This window comes from Lissotriton vulgaris, chromosome 12, assembly GCF_964263255.1.
Source record: "Lissotriton vulgaris chromosome 12, aLisVul1.2, whole genome shotgun sequence".
NCBI classification, from domain to species: Eukaryota; Metazoa; Chordata; class Amphibia; order Caudata; family Salamandridae; genus Lissotriton; species Lissotriton vulgaris.
Window position 1 is genome coordinate 741,598,340 of NC_141700.1, and position 23,097 is coordinate 741,621,436.

At 44.8% G+C, this 23,097-nt stretch overlaps 1 protein-coding gene across 1 annotated transcript in view; it reads left to right on the forward strand.

Annotated features, from left to right (window-relative positions):
- Window positions 1-23,097, forward strand: part of LOC147678520 (extracellular calcium-sensing receptor-like) — a 46,153-nt gene that overhangs the window by 8,877 nt on the left and 14,179 nt on the right. The window contains exon 3 of the mRNA XM_086945666.1: window positions 7,797-8,627. Coding sequence (XP_086801792.1) covers window positions 7,797-8,627 — 831 coding nt within the window. The remainder of the gene's footprint in view (window positions 1-7,796; window positions 8,628-23,097) is intronic.

Genomic DNA, 23,097 nt, shown 5'->3' on the forward strand with positions numbered 1-23,097 from the left:
ATGCCAGTACTGATCCTCATCAGCAGGGCCATCTAAGATTGGAGTAGTTAGAGGCTCAAACTGACAATTAAAAACGCCCCCTACTATCAGAACAACTGCTGGGTCAAGAGTCAATATAAACTGCCTCAAATATTCAATGGCTCAGGATTCCTGCCCATTCTGTACTGGCCTAGAGTAGACATTAAGTAAGGCAATTTGTATTTTTGCGGGCATTGTTAAGAGAACACATTGTACATCCTCAAATTTTGTTGGAATCTGCTCGGCTTTAACACCAAGGTGGGTGCCCACCCAAATACTTAAGCCACCCGAGGGTCTTCCCCTACCCTTCATGGTGGCCAATATATTGTAAGGGGTAAAGCCTATTCTCTTGTATTCCTCCCGAGCCCATGTCTCCTGAAACAGGCAAACATCACAGTTTTCTATGAACGAACCCCAGTCTGGACAAGATAATTTATTTTTGATGCCAGCCAAATTCCAAGAAAGGATTTTAATATTAGCATTAGCCTCCAGCACTCGAGTGTTCTGGTGTACCATAGTGTGTCTATCATCCTTTGCTGGCATACCATCAGTATGCAATCCAATCCAATTGTGCTTTGCCACCCCCTTCTTCAATTCTATGTCTGAAGCCCCCCTGACTGTTAAAGGAGGTACAACTCTAGCTACACCATCCTGTGTTAGCTGTGACGAGGTGCCAAACAGCACACCAACATCCCTACTACCCCCGCGTCTCCCCTGTTCTCATCAATAACTCCCTTCGTGGAACTCTCACACCCCTGGGAACTATTTGGGGGGAAGGTCTGTTCGTAGGCCATAATTCCCTTGCCAGCTTCTAACAGTCCCAGCTTATTATCGAGGGGAGCTAGATGATGGCTACTTCTCAGCTGTCAATCTACCTGGTCCATGACACTGAATCTGTTACTCACGGGAAATTGAATTGGTAGGGGAGTATTATTAATGGCTTCACCCCAATTTCCATTGCCTGTCTGGACTCTAAGTCCCCAACTATCCCAGTTACCCCGAAACTGGCCTCTTCTCTTTGGGTTGGAAATGTGATTATTATGAGTGGCAGGGTAAAAGTAGGTATGGGGAAGGGACTGTATTTGTGTTGTTGGCCGTGCTGAATACCAATTACATATATGCTCAACAGCCCGCCTATTTCCGAAATTAATCACAATACAGTCACCCTCAATATTTTTATTTCGTTGTCCCACCCAATTTACTCTTCGGGTAAAGAGAATTTCGCTGGATGCCTGTATGGGGAGTGGCCTGTTATTGTTCAACCAGAAGATACATTTATTTTTAAGATCCGTATATGACTCATCTTTGCCTTGGTTCAATACAGGAACCCCTGCTAGTACCACAACATACGGTGTTGACTCTGGGGGAAGATCTATACACGGTAGTACTATCTTTGGTGCGTCTGTAATCACAGCACCCCTTACAGGAGCACACGGACTGGCCGTTCTCTCTGAACCATACATCAAGCCACCCTCCTCAGGAAGCATAGCTGGGTTCATATTCTCGTTTCCTCCACTCCCACCATTTACCACACTTCTGCCCGTTGGTATAGCATTTGTCACAGCATTGTTACTGATTAGAGGTAAAGGTAAGTTAAGAGGTAAATAGGGAGAGGGCAGTTGAGGTACATTACTAGGAACATAAGAATTGCAAATTACATTTGTTGCCTATCTGGCCTTTCTGGATTCCCAATGCCCCCTTCATCCTGCACAGTATCCTTAGCATAGTAAGATACCAAAAGTGATTCAAGATGCAAGAGTCTTTCCTCTATGGAGTTGAGTCTATCGTAGTGGAGAAGACATGAATTGGTAAGTAGAGTTTCCATTTTGGACCAGAAGTCTGTTCCTGTCTGGATTAGATTACCATCACCACAGTTTGATGTAGTCGTGCTCACTTGTATTATTGGGTGACATAGTTCAGGACTAATTAATGTTCCCGTAGTTGTTGAATCTCCGGACTTGGTACATTTTGGAATTTTTGCTTTTTTATTCCTCTGGGGAGCTCCTCCACGCTTTCTCTTGGTTGCTGGCACTGGTTTCACACTGTTTAGCCGCGACTTTCGAGGTAGAACTGCACATAGACCTTGTTTGTGCTCTCGGAATTGTGGCGCTAGCATGCTCTTGATTTTGTAAGTGAACATGCAGGGTAGCTGGTGTAACATCCAAACAGGAAGAAATACTAGGCGGCCCCCCAACGTCTTGAAGTTGCTGGCTGCCATTGCCTGTATTAACAGGAGAGACAATGACTGAAATTGGAGGCTGCTTTGGTGAGGTTACAAGGGCCAACCTGGCCATAGACGACCGTTTACCAAAAATGGGATCCTGTGATAACCGTTGTTCGGTCAGTTCAATTTTGTGGGCCAATACAGAAGATGCCCTAATTAAGAATTGACCCAGCCAACCCACTATCGACCCACCAGATGTAGATTTCCTAACTTTTGCACTCTACAGGTCGTCATGATTTTGGGGGGGTGCTCAGCAGCTGCTCCAATAGGGTACAAGTCTACACTGGCTAATTGTAACTGAATTAACAAACAGTCCTGGAGCCCAACATATGAGCACTAACCTTTGTATATACTCCGTATCAAAGATGTCAGAGGAGGGCCCCGTCCTGTCCTCTTCCATGCTCGAATGGGCACAAACGGGCCCGCCCTCGGCACGGTCTTCGCACGGCGCACTCCGGCGCGCGTTCCGCAAAGCGGGGGCCGCAAGCAGTAATGTAGGCGGCAGCACAGGTGCGGGCAATTACGGGGCTCCTGGTCCTTGGAGTCCCGTGACAGCAACAGGGTGGTGATGCAAAAGTTCTGCTACGAGCGGCTCCCGCGAAGCGGGGGCCGCGAGCAGTAATGTAGGCGGCAGCACAGGTGCGAGCAATTACGGGGTTCCTGGTCCTTAGAGTCCTGTGACAGCAACAGGGCGGTGATGCCAAAGTTCTGCTATGAGCGGCTCCCGCGAAGCAGTGGCCACCAGCAGTAATGTAGGCGGCAGCACAGGTGCGGGCAATTACGGGGCTCCTGGTCCTTGGAGTCCCGTGACAGCAACAGGGTGGTGATGCAAAAGTTCTGCTACGAGCGGCTCCCGCGAAGCGGGGGCCGCGAGCAGTAATGTAGGCGGCAGCACAGGTGTGAGCAATTACGGGGTTCCTGGTCCTTAGAGTCCTGTGACAGCAACAGGGCGGTGATGCCAAAGTTCTGCTATGAGCGGCTCCCGCGAAGCAGTGGCCACCAGCAGTAATGTAGGCGGCAGCACAGGTGCGGGCAATTACTGGGCTCCTGGTCCTTGGAGTCCCATGACAGCAACAGGGCGGTGATGCAAAAGTTCTGCTATGAGCGGCTCCCGCGAAGCGGGGGCCGCGAGCAGTAATGTAGGCAGCAGTAGAGGTGCGAGCTATTACGGGGCTCCTGGTCCTTGGAGTCCTGTGACAGCAACAGGGTGGTGATGCAAAAGTTCTGCTATGAGCAGCTCCCACAAAGCGGGGGCCACGAGCAGTAATGTAGGCGGCAGCACAGGTGTGGGCAATTACGGAGCACCTGGTCCTTGGAGTTCCGTGACAGGAACAGGGCGGTGATGCAAAAGTTCTGCTACGAGCGGCTCCCACGAAGCAGGGGCCGCGAGCAGTAATGTAGGCGGCAGCACAGGTGCAGGCAATTACGGGGCTCCTGGTCCTTGGAGTCCCATGACAGCAACAGGGCGGTGATGCAAAAGTTCTCCTATGAGCGGCAATGAAACTTTGACCTTAATTTATCTCTATACTGAAAACAGAAATTTGTATTATTAAGATCAGAAGCCTGAAATGCATTGTATTGAATACTAAGAGATTCTTGATGCTCCTTAATGTCTTAAGATTTAAAATGCTGAGAAAATTAATTATTATTCCTCTAGGTTTCTAGGACTATAACCTTTGCTAAAAGACAATCTGCCTTTAGAAGATTAAAGTTAACAAAAAAAGAAAAAACAACTATCTTTGGAATATTTTATTGTAAGAAATTAACAAAATCATCTCCAGTATGTTCCTTCTGGCAACCTATTAAGTCTAAAGTTAGTTCTCTTGTTTCTATGATCAAAGTATCTGATTAAGACTTTGGCATATTTTGCCATAAACATGACAGGTATATTTTTTAACTTCAAAAGTGACATAAAATATATACTATGTCATAAAGTGGTCAAGTTTGCCCTGTCTGCCAAACTCCAAATCAGACCCAATCTCTTCTGTCTAATTCTTCAACACAGCTCTCCCAGTGCTAATTTCTGTTTACCTCTGCTTTGGCATGCTAAACGTTGCTAATTCTCTGCTCCTCCTTTGTAATTCCCTTTCCAAGACTTATTCACTTTTCATCTATTCTCTATTAACTTGTGTTAATTTCAAGCATAAATAGGGTTACCGTTGGAATGTCATTAGTTAGTGATATTTCAACCTTGCTGGGTTGTCAAGGATCTTTTCTTAAGTCTTGTATTAAAATCATGACTACATCATGGCAAAGAATATATGATGAAGTGTTTGAAGCATTAGACTTTGAATTCTTAAGCTTCTGTTAAGTACAGGACAACCGATACAACCAAATCAGACTTTGCTGGAACCAAGGACATTCTGCCTGGAAGAAGAGTTGCTGTGCTGTATGAAGGACTGCCACTTTGCTACCTTCTTTGCTGTGTTGGCCTGCTCACTGAAGCTTCTTGCCTGGGATGGAGATGGACTGGTGCTGCTCTATACATCCATAAACCCACGGTTCTCCAAGGCCTTGTTCCTGTCCTTGAAGTATCAGGGCCATAAAAGACTTACTTCAAGTACGCTTCAGCTGCTGGACTCTGCATCTGCGAGTCCTCCCTAGCATTTGGGGTTCCTTGAATCCTGGGTCTCAGAAGTGGGTTCTGCAGCTGTTGTGCTCCAAACTCCACCACCGTCATCTTTGTGTCGGTCAGAACCGATGCAATGCCCATTGGCGCAGCTCCAAACATAAACAGGCAGGCCAGGTGCTTAGATCGCAAACAGCTCAGGCTTGAGAAATTTTCTGAATTTAAAATGATCAGTACATTGATGCAAGTGAAATGGGAGCTCATTCCAATAGAAAGGGAATATGTAGGAAAAGGACCTTCCACCTGAGCAAGACTTTCTTGTCTAGGGGACTGTAAGCAGGACATTGTCATTGGATCTTAATGGTCTACTTGGCCATGACGGAACAAGCTTTGAAGATATTTAGCTTGGGCCTTTGCCATTTAAGGACTTATGAGTCAGGCAGAAAATCTTTAAAATAATTATTTTGTGAATTGGCATCCAATGAAGAGAAGAAGCTGACCTGGGAAGAAGATTGGTAATATTTTGCGATGCAGTGTTCTGACCCACCTGCAGTTTATTTACCAATGTTGATGGAAGCTAATAAGGCATTACAATAATCTAAGCAGATGATAATGAATGCTTGAATCAAGGTCTTCCTCGCATAGTGTGGAAGGAGAGTGAAAACTCTCTGTAACAAGCGCAACATATGAACACAAGTCTCTATATGTTGTTGCCAACCTTCTCTTTTATAGTGCTTGTACAAGTTGAACTCCCAGATTCTTTACAATCAATTTTGAATTCAGTGTAGTGCCCAAACTCGAGGGCCACCAGTCTGGTGTCCAGAGCTGTCGGGACTTACCAAAGAGAATAATCTCAGTCTTACTGGCATTCAGCTGTAGACAGTTTTCTGTCATCCGAGTCACAATGGCTGCATTACCAGCAGAAAAGTGCACTTTTGCATTGATCAAGTCTTTACTAAGTGTGCAAATTGACAGTGTGTCAGCATACAATAAATGTTTAAAGCCAAAAGCTATGGCAATTTTGGGCAGGGGGGCTACATAAATGTTAAAGAGAGTTGGTTTCAGACAAGAGCCTTGTCGCTGTACTATGACACAGTGCCGATCCAAGGACACCGCTGTGAGGATCAACGATGACACAATGCATGCATCATCAGGGGTATGAAGACAACATAGGACCTATCTACGAGGCTCGACTTTGAAGCATCAACCCGACCATATGTATCGGAACCGAAGCATGGAGACTTCAATGACGATGCTTGCGCCATCCAAGGTTCTTTTTTAACAGTCCCTGCATGAGTCCTGTAGCCAGTCTGCCCTCCATTGTAGTCAGCCTGAACTTTGGATTTATCCTGGTCTAGTGTGACATCAAGTAACCTTTTAACGCTATTGACTTCTAACCACTGTTTTTGGATTTATTTGTTGAAAAAATTATCTTGTGTTGTACCTATTGGATTTTTGTCATTTTGGTCTTGTTTTCCTCAGATAAATAAGTGTTATTGTTGTAAACAGGCGCAGAGTGTTTTTGTGGTGTTTTCACTGTGTTACTGTAATTAAAGTGTGCACAAATACTTTACACATTGTCTCTTGAGTTAAGTCTGACTGCTCTGTGCCAAGCTACCAGAGGGTGAGCACAGGCTAGTTCAGGTAGTATATCTGACTTACTCTGACTGGGATTGTGGTCCCTACTTGGACAGGGTGCAAACCTTTGCAAACTGGAGACCCAAATTCTAACAGATAATATTTAACAATTAAAGCATCTGGGTCTTAAATAAAGCCCACTCTGCCACTTTATTCACTAATTGTTAATATAACAAGAATTCAATATGTTTAGGACTAGAAGGTGAGAGTCACACACACATCCAAAACACTCACAACAATCACTTAGCATGGGAGATAAGTCATTGCTCTGGAATAAAATGCTCTTTGACAAACATATTCCCATGCTATAACAAGCCCCCTTTACCAGAATACATAATTTGATGAGTCAAAAGACTTATGCTGCATTTTGTTTATTTGTGTCACTCAAGGTGATTTAGATCTTGTTAAATAGTGGCCATGCTCGCTGATCCAAAAATGATAACTAACGGCCCCATTAGGATGGCGGGCGGGCTTTGCCCGCCCGCCATCCTATCGGAAATCGGGACCGCCCGCCCTAAGGGCGGGGGTCCCGCATGCACCATTAGGATGTGCCCGCCACTGTGGCGGGCACATCCTGTATTTTTAGTATTGTGGCGGGTGGAGCTCTGTGCTCCGCCCGCCACAATACTAAAAATGCTTTGCAGCATTTGCATAATCAAAGTGGCAGGCACCGCGCGGTACCTACCGCTTTGATTATGTAAATGCAGGGGGGTACCCCCCGTGTGCCACCCCCCTTTGGCCTTCACTCTGGGGGCCCACAGGGGCCCCACCAGAGTGAACACCGCATGGCTTTCCGTGGCGGCATTGCTGCCACGGAAAGGCATTGAAAAATGCCCATTGTAATATTGCGGGCGGTGTCTGACAGACACCGCCTGCATGTTACTCGTTTTCCGCCCCGGCCGTAAGGCGACCGGGGCGGAAAAGTGGCGGGCGGTGTTTTGCTCCCACGTGGTCCCCCCCGCCATTCTAATATGGCGGGGGGGAATACAGGGAAGGATGGCGGGCGGATTTGACCCGCCAGGCTGGCGGTGGCTACCGCCAGCCTGGCGGGGGCAATCCGCCTGCCATCCTAATGGGGCCCGTAGTATCATAAACAGAATAGTTTACATTTTCTGTGTAGTGACAATGTTAAGTGTCACAAGCATAGAATAATTTACATTTTCTGTGTAGTGACAATGTTGAAGTTACAAAATATCATAGTTTTTTCACCTTAGTCATATTTATGTTAAGACATGAACCTGCCAACCTGAAACATAAGGCTTTTGCTCGATGTGTACTCCATTCACGATACACTCCATGTATTATGTTGATTTAAGTTGTCATTTTCTGTCATTTTCTTTCTCATAGATCAGCTATTTTTCCTCAAGTCCACTGTTGAGTGACCGCACTCAGTTTCCTTCCTTCTTCCGCACCATCCCCAGTGATGATTTCCAAACCCATGGCCTGGCAAAAATGTTGATCCAATTTGGATGGACCTGGGTGGGGCTGCTCGCTGCTGACAATGACTATGGACAACAGGGTGTCCATAACCTGCAGCAGGAGCTTACCAAGGCTGGGATTTGTATTGCTTTCTCTGAGACTATCTTCAAAAATGAGCCTGACCGCACTGCACGTCAGATTTCAAAAGCGATCAAACTGTCCTCTGCTACGGCTATTGTCGTCTTCTCAAGCGACACCATCATGTACACCGTCATGGATGAGCTGGTGAACCAGGATATTGTTGGGAAGATATGGATTGCAACAGAAGCTTGGTCAACATCCTCTCTTCTCTCCGCCCAGAAGTACTCCCGTATCCTCATTGGCACCATTGGCTTTGCAATCCATAGTCAGGAGATGATGGGCTTTAAGGATTTCCTGACTGTTAGACCCCCTGCAAAAATTCTACAGGATATTTACATGAAAGAGTTCTGGGAAAGAATGTTTAATTGCACATGGCTTGAAGGAGAAGCTGCCCTAACCTCAATCAGTGACAGACCTATGCCATGCTCCTGGGATGAGAAGAGGGACATTCCTTTCAGTGTTCTTCCTGAGCTCCACAACCCTAGAGTCACCTACAATGTCTACAGTGCGGTGTATGCCCTGGCAATGGCACTTCAGGATTTACAATCCTGCATCCCGGGAAGGGGTCCCTTCCATCATGGTGCATGTGCAGATATCATGAACTTCAGACCATGGCAGGTAAGAGCTGATTTGTTGTGGGAAATCTGTTGGATGTGAGAAAAAATTAAAAATGTGTATAAATTTAGGAAGAAGAGATAACATTCAACCACGAAGGCAGACAACATCAGAGACAAGAGATTGGGCTTTTTTTAGAGTTTGACAAACAGGGCAATCGGTAGCATGTCTGCCCAATCCTCTGACTGCATTCTTTATTTTAAGTAGGCCGAGGTGCATTGAAATTACGCAGGTGTCATTTGCATAATTTCTGAGATTTTGTGGTACAATTATTAAGTGACGATCGTGAAATTATGCCACTATGCCATGTTGCATAGTTACTCACCATTTAAAGCAATGTTGCACTGCAAGGGCCCAAGGGTAACACAAAAAGCCAGAATACGAGCAGATGTTGCTCAGCCCAGATGTCTTTTTGGTGCTGCTTACTTATGGTGAAACACGTCTTTGTATCAAAACACTAATGCAAGTATTCAAAGATTTAGTTCATTTAAACCATCACATGATATAAGAACATAGTTCATATTTCATTATAGGTACAACCGTCAAGGTGCAGTTTTACTAGCCAATACATTTCAGATACCGGAAACATTATTTCTAAAAAAAGACTCGGAATGCATCCCCAGGTAACCAGGAAGTGATGTTAATTATAGTAAAATCACTTAAAATACTGAGGTCATAAAACAGCAAGGATAAAACCCAAGGCAGAGTAGTGAAAGTGCAATATTGCAAGATGCTGCCCCAAGATATAAGTAATAGTTAGACCGCGTGGCGTAAAACAGGCGCACTGTGAGCCATGCCATATGGCTAGATGGTTCTGGATTCCTTGGTTCAATAATCAGTTATACGTTTTTGAGAATGTTTGAAAGGATGAGAGTGACTGGATTGACATTGAAGGTGGGTACTGAGGTCCTTGACGAATTTCCAGGGCCGGACTGGGAACCATAACTGGCCCCTGGCAAAGTGCTCGCCCTTCCCCCCCTCCCTACTCGGGGGAGGGTGGGGGGGGTTTGGAGGTGCTGCAAAAACGGCCTTGAAACAAAAACGGCCCCCAGGGGCCCAAAACCGGCCCTCACCCATGCGGCGCACCGGGGGATTGCCCAGTGCCCACTATGGCCAGTCCGGCCCGGCGAATTTCCCACAACTTGATAAAGATCTTAGACTTATTGGGAGAAACATATCGAGGATGCCTCAAAGCAAGCACGGGCCCCCTTAAGCAAAAAAAATGGTTTTGGTAAGGCCCTCCATATGACATGAAGCAACACAGAAGGTGTCACCAAGATTTCTGTTTAAAGTTACATGGCCTGTATGCCCCTTCCTTACCTGAGTTGGCCCATGCCGGGTTGAAGCCTGCTATTGGTAATCTGGGCCGATGCTTACATATAATGGGGCAGAGTTAGAAGCCCCTTGTGACATGTTTACGACACTGTTGTGTCACTTCTGTGATGCAGCGGTGTCGTAAACAACGCGCCACCATGCAACAGAATTACAATGTGACACATCTAGTGAGATGCGTCATGTTGTAAAGCCCTGCGCTACATTATACCTGCGTCAGGTATAATGTATGCAGGGTGGGCATTCCCGTCTCAAGGAAGCCCAGTAAAAGTGATGCAGTGAAATCTACTAGATTTCACTGAGTTACTTTTGCGGCCATGCTGTGTCAAAACGCTGTGCCTGCTTGAAGCAGGCGTAAGGAGTGACACAGCATGTTAGGAGTTGTGGCACGCTTGCGACACGACTCCAGCAATGAGCTGCCTAACGCCAGAAGATGCGACACCCATCTGACTATTCTTGCTGCCGCATTGTGAATGCGACGCATTCGTGGTGGCGCAAGGGTATTCCTGCTTGTTGCATCTTAACTGGCGCATCCCTGCTATTATGCATGGATGCGCCAGTCCTTGTAAATCTGCCCCAATATCTCTGTGCACTCAGCTGTTGATGGACTTGGAACATAACACTGAGGTTTCCCAACGAGTATTAGGAATTTAGAGGAAGTTGAATCTCTGAGCACTTTAAACAAGCGTACTGTTGCTGGAATAAAGTTTAAAACAATTGTCTATTGATTCCCTTTCTCTAAATCAAAAAGGATATGGAATAAAGAATTAGCGCTGGTGGTTTGATTTGGAAAGATGTGATTGCCTTCTGTAGTTGTCTGTGTTATGGGCTCCCTGGGCTCTCCAATAGGACTCTAAGACAGGTCTTAGTGAGTTCCCTGGTGCTTTCAATTTGCGTATATAATATTTCAAAGTGCCACACTAGCAAGTTAGTGTTTGATTTGCCAAGCCTAATTCCAGCCGAATTCTGGATCTGCGGAGTTGCCTGGGCAAATGAAATATGTTCTTATAACCTGAGCACTGTGTGTTCTCTAGAATGGAAGAACAGGCACTGGGAAAAGCCTGGTGCCCATACTGTAGTGAAGGAAGGAGGGATGCCTGTATGACTTTAGTAATTGGTGAAGCAGAGGTTCCTTTTAGCAAGCATTGCACTCTAAAACATAGCTAGAAAGTTTCCCCAAATTTCCCATGCTTATGCAAAAGAAAATTATGCAAATTTCGTACATCCCTAGTTGTAACTCAGGCAGGCTGCTAGTTTTCTATTGGAAGTGCCTCTGCTGGCTTTTTTGTCGAAGCTTACTCCAACGACCAGATGGATAAATGACTGTCAGACTAAGGGTATCAGACCACCTGCCCTCTTTAGAGGAGACAGTCTGATGTCAATGGGGCTGATTCACAGAACTAACTTAAGACAAAATCCTAAACTTACTACTGTTGGTATTCACAGAAGTTAGAATTTTGTCTTAAAACAGACTTAAGACAAATTTAAGACAGAATCCTAACTTAAGTCTGTCTTAAGTCTGTCTTAAGACAAAATCCTAACTTCTGTGAATACCAAAAGTAGTAAGATTAGGATTTTGTCTTAAGTTAGTTCTGTGAATCGGGCCCTTTATTTTCTGTCAGTCACTGCCAAGTAAAACCTGATTTTACCTGGCGTCAAAAAAAACCCCAGAAAAATAAATATTGACCTCCCCAGCCTGCTTGTAACACTTGAGGGTATGGAGGCCATTAGTATTTTGTTTGACGGAAACAACCACCTACTTTGAGAGTTTCTTTCTAAAAAACAGAAAAAGGTTTGTCGTGCGGGTGCCTAAAAGATAACGTCCGTGCACCAGCATTTCAGAGGCTTCATAGGGCCGTCCATTGCGGTGCCTTCAGTGAGCGCACAGAGATAACAGCCGGTCTGAGAGTAAACTGAAAACATATTGGCCTTCTTTCTGTTAAGATGGTGGACGTAATGCCCTGCACCAGTCTGATAGAATGAATGCCACCAAGGGCTAAATCAGCCTCTAACATGTGAAGCCAAAATTGCTCTAGGTGATATCAACACATTATACCAAGGCGGTGCCGAAGAATCTTTAAGAAGTTGTAGCAAGAATCTTCACACGCGTTTATACATAGATGTTCTGCCAATGCAACTACCAAAGCATCCAAGAGAGGGATGTCTAATGTTGGTCTAGGAGTAAATCTGAATAAACAACTATGCTTAGTCCTTGGTAATGTTGAACATCTGAGATGAGTCTGTTCCTCACATCTGTCTTAGGTTGATCGAGGAGATGCTCTTGAGAAGACAGTATTTTCCAGCACCTTCAGAGTGCTGAGGTGCCTCATTTTGTAGAGGGCAATTCTAGTTTCTTGTATCGTAATTACAGTAACAGTGTTTGCTCTACCTTGTGATATGCTACGTCATCAGCCTTTCTAAGGCACTCATTTACCCTTGAGGTCACCTTTTAATGCTACTGCAATATCTCATTACATCTTCAAGGTCGGTCAAAGATCTAAGCCAGAGGACCAGTGGCAGTTGGTCATTTATTTAATGTCTCAAAATACTGTTTGTTCCTGGGAATAACAAAATGTTCCTTAAATGATGTAGTAATAATCCATGACACCAGTGTTACTTTTAATCTCAGAATAGTATTTCCATCCCCTTTCATCAACATAAGATGTAAGGCCCAAAGGGCCTCCTTTATATGTTGATATCAACAACAATGTCCTAAAGCTATCATTCATCACCAAATATTAGATTAAGTATAAAACTATCAATTTGTTTAGTGTATGTTTTTTATTGAGAGTGCAAGCAGTAAATGTACTGCATACAAAGTATAAATCTTAGAAATATAGAAGACTTGAATACGATATAAAATATTGAATACACCCAGAGGACATAAAATCATCATGACCATTGAAACACTAAATATATGCAGATATATAATTATACAGTGCAGTAAACAGAAAAAAGCAGTCAACATGGTAAATTAAATAGGAAGTTAGATATTAAATAGCCCTGAGTGTCATTCATTCGTTCCTTATTTACATTAAAAACACATAACAATGTTCCAATAAATCTTTAACCCTTTGCATGCATAGGATGGTCCCCGGCCATCCGACGTCATGGTGGGCGTGTGCGAAGAACGGCCGGGGGCCGTCCTGACCACGGCCAGTCATAAAACACCCGCACCGTGGCGGCGGGTTAAACAAGCAACTGACAGCTGTCAGCATAAGCAGAGCTAACAACAATCTCTGCTCTGACCTTATATACTCTCTTAAATTCCTTCAGACAATATGGTATTTCACCTTAAATCCTCTAGCCTCAGCTATCTGATGTTCTAGTTCATGTGCTGCAATAACCTCTTTCCAGCGCTCATATTCTGGCAGGTGTGAGGATTTCCAATTCCTCGCAAGTATTAACCTAGCCATCGAGAGGACATAAGGGACCCACTCAGTGGTATCTATGCACAACAACCTCATCTTCTGAGAGTTTATATCACTCGAAAAGTTTGAACAAGTAATAGTTGCCGCTCTACCAAGGACCAAAATGATGAGAGTTTAGACCAAGTAAGAAAGGTATGGACAGTATCAGCTGCTTCAGCTGAGCAACGTGGACAGAAGAACAGTCTATAGTATAATGTTCTCAGTTAGGAGGGGCAAATATAAAAATCGAACATTGTCGGATAAATCTGGCCTCTCATGCCTGGTGGGAGTAATGACCCAACATAATCGCCCTAAAATGCAAACAAGTTCTTGCTTCATAACCTCCTTGTCTAGGCTGTGAGTTCACCTATCAGCCCATATTCCCAGGTCAATTGATATAGACTGAATGAGAGAGCTAGATTTATCCGAAATGCTAAATGAATTTTTGCCAAAAATCATGCGTACAATATCAGGTTGGGTCAGTGGAAGTGGAATGGTAGTATCCCTGCTCAGTAAAAACCACAGGATCTATAAGTACTTGAAAAAATTGCCACGGGGTCAGGGTTATATATATCAACATGGGCTGTAAGGCACTAAGTGGCATATGTACAAGCCCCTATCACCACCACAACTTCACTTTTACCGACGTTGTGGTGGCGATAGGGGCTCTGCCTTATGTACAAGGCAGCATTAAGCCACTTTACGCAGCTTTACCCTATCTTGCACGTAAGGCCCCCTTTCACACTATGCTTAGTGTGAGAGGGACTTGCTGTGGGTGTTGTGGTGGGCGTTCCACCGCAACACCCATTGTATTTGACGCTGCCCCCTATGTACAAGGGTGGCGTACATAGGAGGCATCTTCAAAATGAAGGCCAGGAAAACCCTGGTCTTAAGTTGGCAAAATGCAGAGAAATTCATTATTTCTCCTTGTTTTTGCTTTAGTCATGTGTGCTGCCTTGTGCAACACACATGAAAGGGACAGAATTGCATTTTAGGATTGTTTATGTGCCGGAAGGGACACCTTCTGTTAGATCTGGGGGTCTCTGGTTGGCAGAGGTTGGTACCACTGTCCAAATAGGGACCCTTGCTTCTAGTCAGGCTAAGGGGGATACACTCTTTAGATAACCCATGCTCACCCCCTTGGTAGCTTGGCACGAGCAGACAGGCTTATCAAAGGCAATGTGTAAAGTATTTGTACCAACACTCACAGTAACACAGTGATAACACCACAAATGGACTCCACAAAAGTTTAGAAAAATAAACTTATTTAATCTAAACTAGATAAGACCAAAACGACAAAAATCCAACATACACAATTCAAGAATATGGTTTCAAAAGTGTTCTTAAGGTTGCGTTAAAATAATCCTCAGTTGTGTCAAGTTTTAGCCAACAGTCCCTTTAGATGCGACAAAGGTTCCAAGTGAAAGCTGCAGCGTGGAAAAGCAAGTGATGCGTCACTCCTGAGACCCTGGGGAGGCGATGCGACAACCCCGCTGGACGCAGCGAGCGTGTTGCAGTGACTCCGGTCTGTATGGGGAGGGATGCAATACCTTGTGTGGATTCCGGTGCACAGGTTTCGGTGGAAGCGGCTCGCAAAAGGTACGATGCGATGATCTGTGGGGCTGCGACGATCTCCGGTGCATCGCGGATGCGCGGGTCATTGGCGATCTTCTCCTCTCGCGCCCCTTGATGTGATGGTTCTGCAATGACTCTCACAGCAACGTGATGCGGCCCGCAAACAACTGATGCAACGATCTCACCCAGTGACGACAGGCTCTGCGACAATACTCCCAGCGATGGTAATCTTCCCGCACCGGACAGGTAGGTCCCGCAAACAAAGGATGCAACGGCTCTGGCAATGGCAACAGGCGCTGCGACGATCTCGACCTTCGCGGCGGCGGGAATTTCCTTGCACTGACTGGGATGCGCTCCACAAGCGAGCGATGCGTGAAACTTTGCAGAAAGTCCTTAGTTTCTTGGTTTCCAGCTTCCCAAGCACAGGTACAACTTCCAGAGGCACCACAACTTGCCCAAGCACTCTAGGAAGGACATAACTCTCTCAGCAGAGTTCAGGGAAGCTGAGGGTGAAGTCCTTTTGTTCCAAGGAGCCAGCTCTTCTCAGGCCCTTGGCGATTCCTTCAAGCAAGGGGACACAGTACAAAGCAAAGTCCTTCTTCTCTCCTTGGCAGGAAATCAACTGCAGGCCAGTCAACAGCATACAGCAGGACAGTCTTCCTTCTTCAGTCTTCCAGCTTTCTCCTTGGCAGAGGTTCCTTTTTGATTCCAGGATGATCTAATTTTCTGTAGTCAGGGGTCCTGTACTTATACCCCTAAATGTCTTTGTTTCCTTTTTGCAGGAGGGCTCTGAGCCCGGTCTGAACCAGTTCTGGGTGTTCCTTGAGCACTTTGTTTTCCTGGCTTCTCCTTTCCTTTCAGAGAGAGGGGTAGGGTCATCAGCCGCCCAGCAGGAGGTGGAGCCAGCATTGTGGAAGGCAGGCACAGCCCTATTCAGGCCCAGGTGCTATTCCCTCCCACCACTCTAGATGCAGATGGTTCTATTCAGCCCAGGGATGGCCCACTCAGCCCCTGGGAGCCACCCAGCCCTTGTCACTCACAAACCAGACAGTCAATTCACAAATAGGCCAAGGCACTCAGAAAGGTCAGACAAGAGAACAGCCACTTTCTAAAAGTGCTGTTCTCAAACACAGGATTTAAAAACAACCTTTCCTAAAAGATGTGTTATTAAATTCTGAGTTCAGGGATACCAGACTTTTATGTCCTATCTTGCTCCTATGGGAAGATATGCTGGTAGCCACTGTAGCCAACATTCCCCATGATAGCCTAATGATAGCCTATGGGCAAGATAGCTTTACAATAGTGAAAAACGAAAATGGCTGTAATTCACTACCAGAGCATGTCACCTGCACTAGTGCATGCTCTGCCTTTCACATACACTGCACCCTACACAAGGGGGTACCCTGGGCCTTCCATAGGGGTGTCCAATGTGTACAGAAAGGGAAGGGTTAGGCCTGGTCAGTGGGTACACTGGCCAGGTTGACATGGCAGTTCACAGACTGCACACAGGCACTGCGGTGGCAGGCCTGAGACACCATTTTAGGACTAATCATTTGGGTGGCACAATCAGTGCTGCAGGCCCACTAGTAGCATTTGAATTTCCAACCCTGGCACACTCAGTGCACTTTACTAGGGCCTTACTGGTTAACAAATATGCCAATCATGGATAGCCAATCACAATAAGAATTTATACAGAGAGCATATGCACTTTAGCACTGATCAGCAGTGGTAAAGTGCCCAAAGTCCACGGGTCAGGAAAAATAAGGGAGAGGAAAAAGCAAAAAGTGTGGGGATAACCCTGCAAAATGGCCCATTTCCAACACCTTCCTACACATAAACAATCCTCCCCTGCATGCAGACACCCTTGCACTCTGGTGCCAGAGCCTGCGTCTCAGGGGGAAACGCAAGGCTGCACCACATTCTTGTGAATATGGTGCAGCCTTGCGTTTCAGAAGTGGCAGAGCGTGTTTTTAAGCCAAGGAGGATGACGACAAGCTCCGCCACTTCCTTGTACATATCCCCCTAAGGGTGTCATTTATAGGTTCATATCAACAACAATGTCCTAGAGCTGTCATTCATAATACAATAATACTTTTAGTACAATACTGTAAAAATGTATTGTATGTTGCTACAGACGGAACAAAAAAAGGAGAAAGGAGATATGGCCTTGAATTGCCAAAAATGTAATTGTATGTATTTAATGGCAATTGATGTTCAGCAACATCAAAGATATATATAAAGTCAAAGGTAACCAAAGTCTATGTCTATGTGGAGGTATTTATAAAGCACACTGTAGAAGAGTAACAGTGGGGAAAATAGGAGGGAAAAAGACAAGGAACTGGCAAAGAGCCAGGTCTTGATATTTTTTTGAAACACAGGTGTTGCCTTGATGCATCTAAGTGTCAATGAAAGTTCATTTCAGAGGGAAGGGCCCAAGAAAGAGAGGGATCTGCCTTCAGGCCTAGACTTCCAGATTCCCAGAACTTTGGCAAGACAAAGGTTTACAGAACAAAGGTTTCTCTGGGAGGGTGTAGAAAGTAATACTATCTTGTAAATTGCCCAGGCCAGTTCCGTCGAGGGCTTTCTGGGTAATGAATAATGTCTTAAAAATGATCCTCTTCATCACCGGGAGCCAGTGAAGACTCTTAAGAAGACATGTTGAATGGGAATTACAGAGGAGCCCGAAGATTGTGCAAGCCGCTGCATTCTCGACTAGCTGTAGCCTATGAAACAGGTATTTGGGCAGGCATGAGTAAAGTCCATTCCCATACTCAAGCTGTGAAGTTATCAGGGCTTGAATCACTTGTTGTCTAGCTGTAAAGGACAAGAGAAACAGGAACTTCTGATGCACACAAGGTAGGGCAAAACAAGTGCTCACTACCAAATTAACTTGGGTGCAAAAAGCAGTTGTCCAACAAATTTGAAGCCCACATTTTTAGCCACCAGATTTTTGGTTAGCGGGGGTGCATCAGATGGCCAAAAAGACTGCCACAATGTCACGTCAACTAGACCAAAGAAGAGCAGCTCTGTATTCCCAACATTACATTTAAGTTGATTAATGAACATCCACCTAAACACTGCTGTGAGATAGTTGCAGATGTTGTCGCCAGGGAAGACCTTGTTATTCTTCCTGGAGAACAATAATTGGGTGTCATCCACATATGACACAAATTTTGCCCTTAAAGATTTTTCCAAAGTAGCCAAGGGGATAGTTAAACATAAAGTAGATTTGGACTCAGGGCTGAGGCTTGTGGCACTCCTACCCTTAGTTTATGGGAGTTGGCAGAAAAAGGTTGGCCCCATACCTCTTGTCCTCTCTCCTTCAGAAAATATGCAAGCCACTTCCAGGCCTGCCCCTATTCCTACGGAGGCAACAGATCTAACAAAACTCGCAGCGCCCTATCACCTACATCCAGGCTGAGTCGGATGAAGTTGACAACCTCCAGCAGAGCTGTTTCAGTACTATAGTTAGCGCGAAAACCGGATTGGCTAGGACGCAGCGGGTTATTGCATTCTAGGCATGAAGCTATCTGTTGGTTAACATGTTTCCCCAGCATTTTCGAAAAGGCTTGGAGGAGAGAGTGTAACGTGCATAAATTGCTCAGAATTGTGCAGGGGACACAAATTGTTAAAACAAAAGAAAACAAAAATGGTAAAAAGAATTAATAATTCACTAATGTGCACAGTAAAGTAAATAATTCATAATGATTCCATTGCCCATATATGTCCAGTAGTCCAAATATTTTCATTTGGTCTAATGTCGACAGCATTTCAACCTTTCATAATTCAGTAGGTCACCCTCAGGGCAAAATATTAGAGGAATCACAAAAAGGAATCATAAAAATAAATTAAGAATTATTCCACAGTAAAATGCAGTGAAAATAGCAATAGGCCATATCAAAGTTACCTGCAAGATCAATACTGGGGTCATATGCAAAGGAGACAAATTGTATAATACTGGCCAATTAGTTTAAAAAGAAGGCGGTGACAATGTGCCAAAATGCACCACCAGTGATTACATCCAGAGAGAGAAATGGAAAAAAAGAAACTGGGTTTGTAATTGAATTACTCCTGAAAAATATTTTAGACGAACAAAAGGTAAGAAAGTACATTGTCTTGATGTGGAAAGAATAAAAAAGTAGGGATTATTTAGGCATATTCACAATGGATCCCAGACGTGGCCTGTCATAGGATATTAAGCCTAAAAAGGCTCATACAAATGCACTGAGGTATCCATGGTGCGGAGAGAACATTTGAGGGCACAGAATAATTGCACCAGGGCAGATAGCATGTATGTGAAAAATACCCTCAACTGTGTGAGGAAGGGGTGAAAAATTAATGAAGGAACCAAATGCAGGGGTGTATTCGAGGAACCATATATAAGGGTGGTACAGAGTAAAAATAAAAAACCTAATCAGGAAAATAAATAAAAATAATGACGGATGTTCTGAGACATGAAGCCACATAAAAAGGCAGTATAGAATAGAGCATGTTACAAGAAAACTAAAAAAATGTACAAGGCAGTGTCAAGACAGAAGCCAATGAAATTCACACCATAGGTATGATTATGCAGCAATCACTGAGGCACAGAGTGCGTACATTGCCGGGACATGGATTAAATCCAAAAACAATCACAAATATACATCTGAAAGATCTGAAAGATCTGTTCCCTGTGGATGTGGGGATTAAAATCTAAACTAAAATACCTAAAATAAAATCCCCAAAATCAAAACTAAATCATGGACTTGTAGAAAATCTCAAAGGTATAACAAATGTGTAAAGTGGAGACAGAATAAAAGTGTTACAGAACTATCCGGCACAGTATGGCTTACAGTCTAATGAAACAATGTAAAATATTTTTAAAATCAAAATAATGGTGTTCCCTTCATTCAAAGTGTTTAAGCCAGTGTTAACAGAGTAGCACCCGAAGATCCAATGGCATTCACAACCTGTGAGTATTTGTGATAGATCCCCACCCCGTACTGGGAGGCGGGGTTGTTCAATGATTTGCCATGTAAGATCTCTCTCAGCGTGCTTTTGCAATATTAAATGAGATATTTTAGAAATGGGGTTTCTGGTTGGATAGGGTATGCACCTAAGCCAGGCAGACCCCACCAACTACACACTCAAGATAACCCCCTGCTCACCCCCTTCATAGCTTGGCAGAGCATGCAGGCTTATTCCAGAGGCAATGTCTAAAGCATTTGTGCAACACACATCAGTGTCACAATAAATACACCACAAAAGAGACTACACACAATATTATATAAACATATCTCATATTTTGAATATAACACATAGACCAAACATGGCATAAACCATAAATCACTTTGTCATCTAGGCAATTGGCATAACATTAGATTTAGTGCAATAAGATAAAGACTTATATGTTGCACACATCATAAAAACACTATCACTGTGCATAATATGCAGAGCTTGAAATGATATAATTATCCTGTCCTTGCAAGGCATAAAAAGACATAAATCACAATATCAGGATATAAAATGCAGGTTATAACATACAGAAATCATAGCTGGTGAGCATCCTATGCAAGTCCTGACACTGTAAGTGGAAATAACATACAACACAACCTAAGGGCATGAAAATGCAGCAGTTAATGTATAAATCACACGAATCATCACATGTCACCATAAACAACACCGGTCAGCGCAACTTTGCGCTTCTAATAGACCTGTTATGGTAGGCAGTACACCATGTAGGGCACAAAAGCCTCTGGGCACCTCCTACATGGAAATAAGTAGTCTTTTTTCGATTTCTAAATGGGCAAACACAGAGGGGGCACACCCGTACTGTAGAAACGAGCAGGCGACCTTGCTTGGTCCCCAGTGTGCTGAGGACCAAAGGCAGCTGCCCGGAAGTGTGTAGTGCAGCTGCTAAAAACCATGCTGTAGCCCCTGCAGGCACATATGTGTCCAAGGTCTCCTCCGACCTGGGCTGCTGCTGAAACAAGTAAGAATGAGGGGGCTTCTCTTGGGCTATGTAGACGGTATCTTCGAGTCCTGAAAGCATGACCTGTGGCATCCGAACCAAGGCATTCTCTGTGGGCAGTTCCCAGCAACACTGGGCCACATGGCTCTCTCAGTTGCCTCTGCAACTTCCCGGTGGGGGAAGGTGACTCAGCGTGCACGACCCTTGCAGCCTGAACAGCACAGTGATTAGCTCGTAGGCATGGCCGCATCCCAGGGACCCCTGGTAGACACTTGCCTCCTCTGAATGTGGGATCACCCCGCGTTGATCTCGCTAGGCAGTAATAACACAATGAAGAGTCCACCGTTCAAGAAGCAAAATATAATGAAACACCCACCAAGCTGATGGACAGAGGAGCGCTCATCGCGTATTTCCCTCTGGGTCAAGAGAGCAGGCACAGGGCAGAAGCCAGGAGCAACCCTTAGCGTTCACCCCGCACTGAGTTCCAGATAGAGCACAGGGGGCTCATACGCAGGGAACAGGCAGCGGGCCAGCACATTTGGAAGAGTAGTAGTTCCTCCTGTAGCCCAACAGGCCACAAAACAAAGCAGGCAGTCCAAATGGCTGTTTCTCCTGGTAGCACAACAGTCCCCTGACAAGGTGCAGCAAGTAGAGCCAGGGTCAGAGCCCCTGTACGTATACTCAAAATGTCTTTGTTGTGGAGGTAACTTCAAACAAACTTTACAAGTGCACTACACCCCCATTCAATCCCAGCTCTAGATACTGACACACTACAGGGGGATGTAGATAGCATTTTGAGAGGACAGGCACAGCCCTATTCCAGTGTCAGTGACATCTTCCCCAGCACTCAGGCTCAGGAAGACCCATCACCAGTAGCGGCTGGTGGTGGGAGTGTTGTGGAGTGGTGAGGCGAGGCGGGGGTGGAGCAGGGAGGGAGGTAGTAAACTATGGAATATTGCCCAATGGAGGTAAGTAAACAAATAAACAAATAAAAAGAATTTTGTTGTGCTCTGCATTGGCAATGCAGTGCGCGCAATGAAATTCTTTTTATTTATTTATTTGTTTACTTACCTCTGTACGGCCGTATGCCGTAGATTACTAACCCCCACCCTGCTCCTCTCCTGCCCCACAGCACTCCCACCACCGGCCGCTACTGCCCATCACCCTGGTGATGGGCCATCAGTATATGTGCGGTACACTTCAGTTCCCTTTGTGTGACTTTCTAGAGTGAATGCACAAACCCCTCTGTGAGTCTAAACAAGACCTTGATTGCAGTCAGGCTGCAAAGCACAAAGAATCATAAGCACATAGAAATGCCCACTTTCTAAAAGTGTGCATTTATAAAATTGTAATGAGAAATTCACCTTCACCAAAAAGCAGGATTCACCACTATGCCAAACATACCAAACATGTCAATGCTACATATTTCAGATCAGAAATTACCACTGAAAAACTTATGAGAGAATTGCCAGTGCAAACCCATGAGAGAAGCAGACTCACAGCAGTGAGGAACCAAATAGGATGTCATTACCAGGACACACCACACAATAAAGGTACATGTCCTAACTTTTACCTACACAGCACCATGCCCATAGGGCTATCTAGGGCCTACCTTAGATGAGACCTATATGTAGTAAAAGGGGCGTTTCATACTTGGCAAGTAACTTTAAATGGCAAGTCATTGGGCAGAGGCCTGAGACCGGTTTGGAAGGATACTTCTGTGGGTGGCCCAAGCAGCACTGCAGGCAAACTAGTAGCATTTCATTTTTAGACCCTGGGTATATGGGATACCACTGTACAAGGGACTTACAGGTAAATTAAATATGCCAAACAGGTGTGGACTAATCATACCAAGTTTAAGGGAGAAAGTGCATTCGCCTTAGCACTGATCAGCAGTGGCAAAGTGCCCAGAGTCATAAAGCCAACAAAAACAAGTGAAAAAGAATACAGGAGGAAGGAAAAGCATTTGGGGATAACCCTGCAAAAAGGGCCAGGTCCAACAAGATACAGGGAATTGTCCGTTTTACAGAAAATGCAAATGTTATGCTGCGTAATATTCGTTTTAATCATTTGGCTAGTCTGGCCAATTTATATAAAAGGCCACAAGGGCACCCAATGGCGTATACCACATTATTGGACCTACAAGGTTGTTATAGATGGTGAGAAATGCTGCCATTTTTAAATACCTTTGTGCTAAAAGTGTGCA